Source organism: Pecten maximus, chromosome 15, assembly GCF_902652985.1.
Source record: "Pecten maximus chromosome 15, xPecMax1.1, whole genome shotgun sequence".
Classification (NCBI taxonomy): Eukaryota; Metazoa; Mollusca; class Bivalvia; order Pectinida; family Pectinidae; genus Pecten; species Pecten maximus.
Window position 1 is genome coordinate 37,912,857 of NC_047029.1, and position 13,720 is coordinate 37,926,576.

The 13,720-nt window shown below is 39.7% G+C and overlaps 1 protein-coding gene across 1 annotated transcript in view; it reads left to right on the forward strand.

Moving 5' to 3' along the window:
- The first annotated feature begins 234 nt into the window (after positions 1-234).
- Positions 235-13,720, forward strand: part of LOC117343469 (glycoprotein-N-acetylgalactosamine 3-beta-galactosyltransferase 1-like) — a 32,041-nt gene continuing 18,555 nt past the window's right edge. The window contains exon 1 of the mRNA XM_033905828.1: positions 235-319. Within this exon, the coding sequence (XP_033761719.1) occupies positions 298-319 (22 nt within the window). The 5' untranslated portion in view covers positions 235-297. The remainder of the gene's footprint in view (positions 320-13,720) is intronic.

Consider the following 13,720-nt stretch of genomic DNA (forward strand, 5'->3'; position numbering starts at 1 on the left):
AGTCCGTGTTGACGTAGCTGAAGGACATTTTTATCACTGAAAATTCTGCAGTGAACTTAAATAACTCCAGGTCGATTTTCTATAACGTTAAATGGGATTATTTTCCTTTATCCAATCTACTATTGTAGGTAGAACTCCCGTTCTCTATCTCAAACTCTCACAGGCTAACTGATACAATCAAAAACGATTTCATGACGTGGCAGAGTCACTATTGAATGATCAAACGAAGTCTGTACATACAATCAATGTTACGGCGACTTTACGGATGTTAGCTGGAGTTTTAACCGCCGCCCCACAATGAGATTATGTATGAGACACGGTAAGAATTATCCTAATTATGTTTTATTTGTATATTATGTAAAAAGAATTAAATTCCCCGGATTGTTTATTCCCGGGAAACAGTAATTCAAGTCATTTAAGAAGATTACAAATATCTCGTGAAAATGACATCGCACTCCATACTCTGATGTCTTCTGATGTTCTATGTACTTGTAATTTGAGATAGTGTAGATAGCTGCGGAAATGCTTGATATCCAATAGTATTCTTTATATGTTATGACACTTATGTGTATCTGTTATTCTAGGTACTGCGTAATTAAAAATATTTTGGATATATACCATTCAAAACACATGTATGTATGTGATGATACTTTCGATATCTTCTCTTGTTATTTGTGTTTTATATTTGTTTATATATATACATATACATTTACGTTAAATGATACTATGCCTCTTAGAATATCTGACATACTAGATATGTGATGATACTTTTGAAATCCATTCTTGTCACTTATATATTTACGTTAAATGGTGCCAGCCCCTCAGTTTTTAGGAAATTTGGTATCATTGGTTCTCTACCTTATGTTGACATTGCTACCCACTGACCCTATCTGTGGCCGATCGAGGTTGTGGGACGAAACAAACCAATTGCGGATATACACAAAATATTTTCCTTCATAGCACGTGCTGTTATCTCTTCGTTTTAACTTGCGTAGATACTTGTTAGTCCCTTTATTACGTCTTTTTTATATTTATATCCATATAAACACAACCCCAGATTTTCAAGTTAATAGCAATGTGGGAAATAATTTATCGACCAAAGGGATCATTGAAACATAACGACACTGTTCCTTACTTTTCTACGTAACTTATGAATCTGTTTCCTGACCTTTGTATGTATGTAATCGTTTCGATTGCCTCGAAAATTTGACGATTTACTTATCTGTACTGTCTTTTGTACTATATGACCAATAATATGTATATATAATTATGAACACCAATGCTGTTGTTGACCAAATATATTATCGAAGTATAAGAATTGATTATAATAATTTTTTTCACCGCCTGTGCAATTGGAAGTTTCATTAATGCGGGTATATAAGAGGAAATCAAGGAACCGTTATTCAACATATGAAATTATATTCTTTTGAACCTGTCTTATACCGAATCATTTCACAACAAAAGAATTTTCGGTTTTCTGTTGTCAGCGCCGCAGTGGTAAGGTTTGTATGGTTTGTGTGGTCTATAAAAAAGGGATCTTTATCATTTAGTTTATCTGATCTATTACGAAGGGACCCTTATCCTCCAGACTAGCTGGTCTGTAAAAAGGGGGAACCTTTATCCTCCAGATTAGCTGGTCTGTAAAAAAAAAAAAAAAAGGGGGGGGGGGGGGGGGGGGGGGGGGGACCTTTATCCTCCAGATTAGCTGATCTGTAAAAAGGGGGGACCTTTATCCTCCAGATTAGCTGATCTGTAAAAAGGGGAGACCTTTATCCTCCAGATTAGCTGATCTGTAAAAAAGGGGACCTTTATCCTCCAGATCCCTCTTAACACCCAGATTACCTGGTTTATTAAGAATTGACCCTTATTATCCAGATTATCTATTCTATTTAGCTTGATTTTTTTTCAAAGCTTAGTAAAACCAGTCTTAGCTTTTAATCAATAGACAAACAATTGCTACTCCATTATCAAAGAAGCCTTATACATTACTGAATTGAAACAATGACTCACCTCAAGAACAATAAACATCTGTCAGTTAACTGTGACTAGGGTACGTAGTAGTATCAATAATTGAAACAGCTTATACACATCTATATATTTCATGGCATTTTTTTTTTATCAAACTAGTAAAACTTATATTTTTCACTTCAGCGATAAGCAGTGAAAATATATGATTTTGCAGTGAAAATATAAGTTCTGCAGTGAAGTGAAAATATAAGTTCTGCAGTGAAAATATAAGTTCTGCAGTAAAAATATAAGTTTTACGTTTTTGACCAGTCAGAGCAAACCTTTGTTTTCACCACATTGCAACTTGGCGATTTTTCCATTTGAAGCGAAGATAGATGAATTGATTATTTTGCTGTATTTCTGAAATATTCAGACTAGTTTTTGATAAAATACTAACTTGACGTTAGCTATTCATGCATAGATCCTCCTATGATAGCAGAAACGCTTAAATATTTGGTTGATCAGTCCATTCAAAATGGCGCCGTCAAGGTGACGTGGAGTAACGTCACAAAGGGATGACGTCATACTCGTGATATCTAACGGGAAACCATTCGATATCCTCTATGTATTTACTGATTTCTAATTGTTCAGAGTATTCATTTATCCCCATTCTGCAATGTAATCAGGTATCAGTCAAAATAACTGATGGCTGTAATGATGCGGAACACTTTCAGATGTTTTCTATTTTATTTTGTGACGTCTTTAACCTTGCTACCCTTCACTGAGAAGTTCTACATCAGTAGAAGGGAAGTAACTCACGTGGCCTTGTTTGCTTAAATAATCCCTTCCTCTAGGACAAAAAGTGTGGTGTATATATGTCTAAACATATTTTACTGATATATCTTAATATATGTATCATAATATATCTGTTGAAAAGGCATGATTAATATACAATGTACGTGGACATTTGCGATATGATACCTGTTCAAAAGGCGCGATTTATGCATATTAATATGTGTTATAAGATGCATGTATCAATATAAAGGGTTTAATTGATATATATATGTTAATAATTGTCATAAGATACCTGTACAAAAGGCGTGACTAATACATGTTAATATTTGCAATAAGATACCTGTTCAAAAGGCGTGATTCATGTTTGTTAATATTTGTTATAATATACATGTACACAGGTTTTTGGTGAACATACAGTGTATTTCCAATAATTCCTAAGTTACCCATACAGATGGCTTGTCACTTACATACTTATGACAGCAAAGTAGGCTTTAGCTTCAGCCTGCGTGACAACAACTTTACAATTTGTCGGTGTTAATGATATCCGGGTCTGTTACATGTTTTTTTCCTGCGAGTTAGTAAGTTTTATGTGATAGTGTATGAATCTGATAGGAATTCGAGTCTTACTAGGACAGGTTATTACGTTTTCAATATGTTTCATGAATTTTTGCTTTAATAAAAGTGGGTATACAAAAGGGTAATAACGTCGTCACACTTGTGTAAAAATCAAGATACACTTACAAAAACGTAAATACGAAGGATGATTGATATGTTGTGAGCCTCACATTGAAGGAGGTACTCAAAGATGTTCTTTTTAAGTCCTACTATTTTTGTCAATATAGGGCCGTGTACTCAAAGACTGATCTCATTTGGTTAGTTTATATCGAAGAGGAAGCACTGGACAAAATCGGTGAAAGAGCAGCGATCCAATATTTGCATAAACAGGTTTAACACCTAAGAATATCCGAAATGATATGGTAGCAACACTAGGGCGCTCATTATCGCGTGCTAATCTGATAGTTTTTAGCTCTCTGGACGGAGTCCAGGAGAGCTTACGCAGTCATTCTCATGTTTTTGCCGGAAGTAGAATTATTAAAATTTTGTGGACAGAGGATATCAGAAATAGTGGGACTGTCGGAATGGATTTCAAGACACATGATTGGGGTCGACACGAACTAGATTTGACAAGAAATTTGAGTTGTTAAATGTTTTCATTTTCGAGTAATCGTCAATTTACGGTGTCATTTTGGACATATTCGGTGTCACAGGGACATGCCGAACGTTATTCTGAGGAGTTATGAGGCAAAGTTCCTATATCAACCCACTGTAATGTGTATATAGTAATGTGCTGCAACACACGTATCCCTGTGCCGCTGCAAAAAAAATGCTGCTATGCGTGTTACTTTATATACATTATGTCGTCTGCTACAGTGTACAGAGTGTCTCGCGAGGTATACGTATACGTCCCTGGCAAACACACTGATATGAAACATTACTATGTGAACGGATTTTGACAATATTTCGTCATGTTATGAAGAAATGTCCATAGTTTCTTATCATAATATTAATTTATTTTTCCGTTGAGTATTTATGGAGCAATACAGAATTGTCTACACTGATAATTTCCGTGTGACGCCATTTCTCTATATGACGTTACTAAAATAACGTCAAAATGGCGTTCAAAAAATTAGGTATTGTAAAAAAAATATATGATTTCTCTAGTCATATACATCGGAAAACAGTGAAAATATTATGAGATGAAACAGGAAACAATTCTCTATAAGAGTACAAATTTCATTTAAAACGATCAATACACAAAGTCAGGAAAATTCATTGAAAAAGTTAAAAATACAAAGAATATATAGCAAAATTAAAAAAAAAAAAAAAAAGACTAAAATTGGCACGTTACTGTATCAACGTCCAGAGAGCTACGAGGCCCTTGGCCTCTTGTTTAGGAAGATCCTGCTCTTCAGATATTTGTCACTATTGATAAAACATGGGTCCATCATTTTACCCCACAGGTCAAACAACAACCGAAACAATGGAATCACCAAAGACTGTTCCATCAGCTGTAAATGTTATGGCCTCTGTTTTCTGGGATGCAGATGATATTCTGCAGATATCTCCAAAAGGGACCAAACAATCAGTGACACATACTATGCTTTACTTCTGAGGCAGTTACGGGAAAAAAGTAAAATTAAGCGCCGCGGAAAGCTCACTAATGGTGTGTTATTTCATCAGGACAATGCTTCTGTTCATAAGTCTGTCATTGCCAGAGATGCCATTTACGATTGTGGCTTTAAATTGATTGAGCATCCGCCTTATTCACCAGATCTCTCTCCATCAGACTTTTATCTATTTCCAAAACTGAAAACAGCTATTTGAGGCACCAACTTTCAGTCCGATGATGGCGTGATACATGCAGTGGATGACGCTGTGAACAGCCAAGAAAATGAGTTTGATATCAGTGGCATTTAGGTCATTAAACACTGCTGGCAAACGTGTATAGAGACTGAAGGAATATTTGTTGAAAACATAATACAATATGTCCGGCAAAATTCAAAGTCTTCAATATTAGGCTCACAGCACCTCGTAAGGAAGAGAAACGCCAAACAATAATGGATTACCGTACGAGACTTATGTGGAGTAGCATTAACAGCATTAGTTGATTATAAGACAGCGGGAAAGTCATCAAAGCGAGATAGATATTACTTGCATTGCACTCTAGTAAAATATACTTGCTTAAATTGAACGCTGAATGACTGTTCATGGATGCTTATTGTTAAATGATGATAGGAACAGGGACGAGCTTTGCCACAAGGCCAAATATTCTTAGAATAACAATGTAAATCAAAGTTCTGTTGGGGGGGTAGCATCTATCAATATTTCCTATCTTCTTTAAGTATACTGATTAAAAGTTTGAAGAATCAATGATTATTTAAACAGTGTTGGAACCTTGTTTAGGTCCCAGTGAGAAAAAAAGAAAAACTGAAGACCGATAGGCCCCGACAGCAGCATTGCCCGTGAATAGCCGACCACTCCAGCAGGATTGGGGTTGATATATCCGATTAACATTGAGAGAATGCAGCCCTTACTGTAAACCCCTTGATAATTGGACACTCCCTTCTGTATTGTCTTTTCTGTTTCCTTTCTCGATTGTCAACTGCTGTATTGCTTAGAACAAAAATTGTCATGTTCACTTTAAAGGGCCAGGTGTGTGTATCTTGTCTGTCCACGTTAGTCACTAACCAACGAAATCGTTAGTATCGTCATGAGTATGTGCAGGATTTTCTGAATATTATCGCTTGTCTTTAACAATATAGTAAATGTATAGCTACTAACATACTACTCACAAGTATTGATATTCGTAAGACTAAAAGTAATCAATTCTGAAACTGTATACGGCGAAGTAAACTACTTCACGATAAGTCGAATACGGCCATTAGGTGTGTAACAGGTGTCCTTTCGTTTATAGGGAACAACCAACCAATTGAAAAAATAGATTTTTGAAACAGCCCCTGTGTATAGAAAATTGAGCCAAGGATAAAATGTCTGGCGGCCACTGATTGGCCAGTATGTTATGAAGCGAGAAAATAGATATGTAGCCCGATAGGTAACTACGCATGTGGGTTAATGTTGCATTTATAATTAAAAAGAACAAAAAACATCATGCTTTAATATAAATTCAATATTTAATGATTTCCCGGTTAGTTCTGTTTGTTTTTTTGATCGGATTTTAATGTTAGGTGTCCAACGTCTTTATCGGGATGTTTTCGTCGTTCCTCGTGTTCTCGCGTGGTCACGTGACCGGCACGAAGGACTACATTAACACTTGGTCGGTAAATTTATTCATCGTGCTAAGAAACCGAGAAAAAGTGCTGTACATTCTTCTATTTATTCAAGTATGGTTACATAATGGCGTTATAAACTGGTGTTAATTGAAGAAATGCCGATTAATTGACTACTTTTTAAGTAATTTTGACGATGTTTGTCATTTTCGTAAGAATGTACAGCACTTTTCGTTGCTCTCATACAATTACCTTCACGCTCGTACCTGTTTCATAAGTATTGATTTAGGGTAGTCGGGTGCTCTAGGACCATTCTCCAATATTGGAACTCTTCAGTGTTTTAAGTATCGAAATCGGCATATAGAAACGAACAAACGTTAATAAACGAATGCAATGGATCGTAATTAATTCAATTAATTATTTACAGATGATTTCCAAAGACAAAGGTATAGTTAGAAGTTTTCGGCTGTACACATGCAAGTTTGTAAATTCGTCACTGTGATGAAACCACCGTCCTCGTCGTTGCCATGACAGCCGATCGAAGCTGCGATCACGAATGCACTGACAAAGTGAAAGTTGAAGTATTTTTCGCAATATGCGGTTTAAACTTAAAATTACAATCACACCTCATATTGATTGGGGTTGTTTAATCATACCTGATCAATTGAATTATCAGAAAACTAACAAAAAACATTAAAAAACACAGAATGAAGCCTTCGTGTCAGGCAGTGCAGGCACAACGCGGGATCTGTAAACAATGTGACGTCATTGGAATGTACAAGTTGCAACAATGTACAACAATGTATATTTTACATGAATACACCAATGAGCAACAAAACGGGACGCAACATTAACCCACATGCGTATCAATAAGAAATGTTGATATTAATTTTGTAAGTCCGATTGTTTTTTCCCCCCAAAGCTCAGGTAATAACAATAAATAGGTAAACATTTAAGATTTTTGAGAATTTTTACTGCGAAATTCACCCATTTTCAAAATGGCTACCCTGGAGAAAATTTGAGCTGAAGGACCCAACTTCTTTTTTTGATCTGGTGTTATATCAGACCCTAAACTTTTGTAATGTTATCTAGAGTTGTAAGTGACGAGGGCTGTGATAGTGTCTTGAGTTGTAAGTCACGAGGGCTGTGATAGTGCCTTGAGTTGTAAGTGACGAGGGCTGTGATGTTGTTTATAGTTGTAAGTGACGAGGACTGTGATGATGTCTAGAGTTGTAAGTGACGAGGGCTGTAATGTTGTTTATAGTTGTAAGTGACGAGGACTGTGATGTTGTCTAGAGTTGTTAGTGACGAGGGCTGTGATGTTGTTTATAGTTGTAAGTGACGAGGACTGTGATGTTGTCTAGAGTTGTAAGTGACGAGGGCTGTGATAGTGTCTAGAGTTGTAAGTGACGAGGACTGTAATGTTATCTAGAGTTGTAAGTGACGAGGGCTGTGATGATGCCTTGAGTTGTAAGTGACGAGGGCTGTGATGATGCCTTGAGTTGTAAGTGACGAGGGTTGTGATGATGTCTAGAGTTGTAAGTGACGAGGGCTGTGATGATGCCTTGAGTTGTAAGTGACGAGGGCTGTGATGATGCCTTGAGTTGTAAGTGACGAGGGCTGTGATGATGCCTTGAGTTGTAAGTGACGAGGGCTGTGATGCTGTCTAGACTTGTAAGTGACGAAGGCTGTGATAGTGCCTTGAGTTGTAAGTGACGAGGGCTGTGATAGTGCCTTGAGTTGTAAATGACGAGGGCTGTGATAGTGCCTTGAGTTGTAAGTGACGAGGGCTGTGATAGTGCCTTGAGTTGTAAGTGACGAGGGCTGTGATGGTGTCTGTAGTTGTAAGTGACGAGGGCTGTAATGTTATCTAGAGTTGTAAGTGACGAGGACTGTGATAGTGTCTTGAGTTGTAAGTGACGAGGGCTGTAATGTTATCTAGAGTTGTAAGTCACGAGGGCTGTGATGTTGTCTAGAGTTGTAAGTGACGAGGGCTGTGATATTGTCTTGAGTTGTAAGTGACGAGGACTGTGATGTTGTCTAGAGTTGTAAGTGACGAGGGCTGTGATAGTGCCTTGAGTTGTAAGTGACGAGGACTGTGATGTTGTCTATAGTTGTAAGTGACGAGGGCTGTAATGTTATCTAGAGTTGTAAGTGACGAGGGATGTGATAGTGTCTTGAGTTGTAAGTGACGAGGGCTGTAATATTATCTAGAGTTGTAAGTGACGAGGGCTGTAATGTTATCTAGAGTTGTAAGTGACGAGGACTGTAATGTTATCTAGAGTTGTAAGTGACGAGGACTGTAATGTTATCTAGAGTTGTAAGTGACGAGGGCTGTAATGTTGTCTAGAGTTGTAAGTGACGAGGGCTGTAATGTTATCTTGAGTTGTAAGTGACGAGGACTGTGATGTTGTCTAGAGTTGTAAGTGACGAGGGCTGTAATGTAATCTAGAGTTGTAGATGACGAGGGCTGTAATGTTATCTAGAGTTGTAAGTGACGAGGGCTGTAATGTTGTCTAGAGTTGTAAGTGACGAGGGCTGTGATGTTATCTAGAGTTGTAAGTGACGAGGACTGTGATGTTGTCTAGAGTTGTAAGTGACGAGGGCTGTAATGTTATCTAGAGTTGTAAGTGACGAGGGCTGTAATGTTATCTAGAGTTGTAAGTGACGAGGGCTGTAATGTTGTCTAGAGTTGTAAGTGACGAGGGCTGTGATGTTATCTAGAGTTGTAAGTGACGAGGACTGTGATGTTGTCTAGAGTTGTAAGTGACGAGGGCTGTAATGTTATCTAGAGTTGTAAGTGACGAGGACTGTGATGTTGTCTAGAGTTGTAAGTGACGAGGGCTGTAATGTAATCTAGAGTTGTAAGTGACGAGGGCTGTGATGATGTCTAGAGTTGTAAGTGACGAGGGCTGTAATGTTGTCTAGAGTTGTAGGTGACGAGGGCTGTAATGTTATCTAGAGTTGTAAGTGACGAGGGCTGTGATAGTGCCTTGAGTTGTAAGTGACGAGGACTGTAATGTTATCTAGAGTTGTAAGTGACGAGGGCTGTGATGATGTCTAGAGTTGTAAGTGACGAGGGCTGTGATGTTGTCTAGAGTTGTAAGTGACGAGGGCTGTGATGATGTCTAGAGTTGTAAGTGACGAGGGCTGTAATGTTGTCTAGAGTTGTAGGTGACGAGGGCTGTAATGTTATCTAGAGTTGTAAGTGACGAGGGCTGTGATAGTGCCTTGAGTTGTAAGTGACGAGGACTGTAATGTTATCTAGAGTTGTAAGTGACGAGGGCTGTGATGATGTCTAGAGTTGTAAGTGACGAGGGCTGTGATGTTGTCTAGAGTTGTAAGTGACGAGGGCTGTAATGTTATCTAGAGTTGTAAGTGACGAGGGCTGTGATGTTGTCTAGAGTTGTAAGTGACGAGGGCTGTAACATTATCTAGAGTTGTAAGTGACGAGGGCTGTGATGCTGCCTTGAGTTGTAAGTGACGAGGGCTGTGATAGTGCCTTGAGTTGTAAGTGACGAGGGCTGTAATGTTGTCTTGAGTTGTAAGTGACGAGGGCTGTAATGTTATCTAGAGTTGTAAGTGACGAGGGCTGTGATGCTGCCTTGAGTTGTAAGTGACGAGGGCTGTAATGTTATCTAGAGTTGTAAGTGACGAGGGCTGTGATAGTGTCTAGAGTTGTAAGTGACGAGGGCTGTAATGTTATCTATAGTTGTAAGTGACGAGGGCTGTGATGCTGCCTTGAGTTGTAAGTGACGAGGACTGTAATGTTATCTAGAGTTGTAAGTGACGAGGGCTGTGATAGTGCCTTGAGTTGTAAGTGACGAGGGCTGTAATGTTATCTAGAGTTGTAAGTGACGAGGGCTGTGATGATGCCTTGAGTTGTAAGTGACGAGGACTGTGATGCTGTCTAGAGTTGTAAGTGACGAGGGCTGTGATGCTGCCTTGAGTTGTAAGTGACGAGGGCTGTAATGTTATCTAGAGTTGTAAGTGACGAGGGCTGTGATGTTATCTAGAGTTGTAAGTGACGAGGGCTGTGATGATGCCTTGAGTTGTAAGTGACGAGGGCTGTAATGTTGTCTAGAGTTGTAAGTGACGAGGACTGTGATGCTGTCTAGAGTTGTAAGTGACGAGGGCTGTGATGCTGCCTTGAGTTGTAAGTGACGAGGGCTGTAATGTTATCTAGAGTTGTAAGTGACGAGGGCTGTGATGTTATCTAGAGTTGTAAGTGACGAGGGCTGTGATGCTGCCTTGAGTTGTAAGTGACGAGGGCTGTAATGTTATCTAGAGTTGTAAGTGACGAGGGCTGTGATAGTGTCTTGAGTTGTAAGTGACGAGGGCTGTAATGTTATCTAGAGTTGTTAGTGACGGGGACTGTAATGTTATCTAGAGTTGTAAGTGACGAGGGCTGTGATGTTATCTAGAGTTGTAAGTGACGAGGGCTGTGATGTTATCTAGAGTTGTAAGTGACGAGGACTGTGATGGTGTCTTGAGTTGTAAGTGACGAGGGCTGTAATGTTATCTAGAGTTGTAAGTGACGAGGACTGTAATGTTGTCTAGAGTTGTAAGTGACGAGGGCCGTGATGATGTCTAGAGTTGTAAGTGACGAGGGCTGTAATGTTATCTAGAGTTGTAAGTGACAAGGGCTGTAATGTTGTCTAGAGTTGTAAGTGACGAGGGTTGTAATGTTATCTAGAGTTTTAAGTGACGAGGGCTGTAATGTTATCTAGAGTTGTAAGTGACGAGGGCTGTAATGTTATCTAGAGTTGTAAGTGACGAGGGCTGTGATGCTGCCTTGAGTTGTAAGTGACGAGGGCTGTGATGATGTCTAGAGTTGTAAGTGACGAGGGCTGTAATGTTGTCTAGAGTTGTAGGTGACGAGGGCTGTAATGTTATCTAGAGTTGTAAGTGACGAGGGCTGTGATAGTGCCTTGAGTTGTAAGTGACGAGGACTGTGATGTTATCTAGAGTTGTAAGTGACGAGAGCTGTGATGCTGCCTTGAGTTGTAAGTGACGAGGGCTGTAATGTTATCTAGAGTTGTAAGTGACGAGGGCTGTGATAGTGTCTTGAGTTGTAAGTGACGAGGGCTGTAATGTTATCTAGAGTTGTAAGTGACGGGGACTGTAATGTTATCTAGAGTTGTAAGTGACGAGGGCTGTGATGTTATCTAGAGTTGTAAGTGACGAGGGCTGTGATGTTATCTAGAGTTGTAAGTGACGAGGACTGTGATGGTGTCTTGAGTTGTAAGTGACGAGGGCTGTAATGTTATCTAGAGTTGTAAGTGACGAGGACTGTAATGTTGTCTAGAGTTGTAAGTGACGAGGGCCGTGATGATGTCTAGAGTTGTAAGTGACGAGGGCTGTAATGTTATCTAGAGTTGTAAGTGACAAGGGCTGTAATGTTGTCTAGAGTTGTAAGTGACGAGGGCTGTAATGTTATCTAGAGTTGTAAGTGACGAGGGCTGTAATGTTATCTAGAGTTGTAAGTGACGAGGGCTGTAATGTTATCTAGAGTTGTAAGTGACGAGGGCTGTGATGCTGCCTTGAGTTGTAAGTGACGAGGGCTGTGATGATGTCTAGAGTTGTAAGTGACGAGGGCTGTAATGTTGTCTAGAGTTGTAGGTGACGAGGGCTGTAATGTTATCTAGAGTTGTAAGTGACGAGGGCTGTGATAGTGCCTTGAGTTGTAAGTGACGAGGACTGTGATGTTATCTAGAGTTGTAAGTGACGAGAGCTGTGATGCTGCCTTGAGTTGTAAGTGACGAGGGCTGTGATGATGCCTTGAGTTGTAAGTGACGAGGGCTGTAATGTTATCTAGAGTTGTAAGTGACGAGGACTGTAATGTTGTCTAGAGTTGTAAGTGACGAGGGCCGTGATGATGTCTAGAGTTGTAAGTGACGAGGGCTGTAATGTTATCTAGAGTTGTAAGTGACGAGGGCTGTAATGTTGTCTAGAGTTGTAAGTGACGAGGGCTGTAATGTTATCTAGAGTTGTAAGTGACGAGGGCTGTAATGTTATCTAGAGTTGTAAGTGACGAGGGCTGTAATGTTATCTAGAGTTGTAAGTGACGAGGGCTGTGATGCTGCCTTGAGTTGTAAGTGACGAGGGCTGTGATGATGTCTAGAGTTGTAAGTGACGAGGGCTGTAATGTTGTCTAGAGTTGTAGGTGACGAGGGCTGTAATGTTATCTAGAGTTGTAAGTGACGAGGGCTGTGATAGTGCCTTGAGTTGTAAGTGACGAGGACTGTGATGTTATCTAGAGTTGTAAGTGACGAGAGCTGTGATGCTGCCTTGAGTTGTAAGTGACGAGGGCTGTGATGATGCCTTGAGTTGTAAGTGACGAGGGCTGTAATGTTATCTAGAGTTGTAAGTGACGAGGACTGTAATGTTATCTAGAGTTGTAAGTGACGAGAACTGTAATGTTATCTAGAGTTGTAAGTGACGAGGACTGTGATGTTATCTAGAGTTGTAAGTGACGAGGGCTGTAATGTTGTCTAGAGTTGTAAGTGACGAGGGCTGTGCTAGTGCCTTGAGTTGTAAGTGACGAGGGCTGTAATGTTGTCTAGAGTTGTAAGTGACGAGGGCTGTGATGATGTCTAGAGTTGTAAGTGACGAGGACTGTGATGTTATCTAGAGTTGTAAGTGACGAGGGCTGTAATGTTATCTAGAGTTGTAAGTGACGAGGACTGTGATAGTGCCTTGAGTTGTAAGTGACGAGGGCTGTGATAGTGCCTTGAGTTGTAAGTCACGAGGGCTGTGATAGTGCCTTGAGTTGTAAGTGACGAGGGCTGTAATGTTATCTAGAGTTGTAAGTGACAAGGGCTGTAATGTTGTCTAGAGTTGTAAGTGACGAGGGCTGTAATGTTATCTAGAGTTGTAAGTGACGAGGGCTGTAATGTTATCTAGAGTTGTAAGTGACGAGGGCTGTAATGTTATCTAGAGTTGTAAGTGACGAGGGCTGTGATGCTGCCTTGAGTTGTAAGTGACGAGGGCTGTGATGATGTCTAGAGTTGTAAGTGACGAGGGCTGTAATGTTGTCTAGAGTTGTAGGTGACGAGGGCTGTAATGTTATCTAGAGTTGTAAGTGACGAGGGCTGTGATAGTGCCTTGAGTTGTAAGTGACGAGGACTGTGATGTTATCTAGAGTTGTAAGTGACGAGAGCTGTGATGCTGCCTTGAGTTGTAAGTGA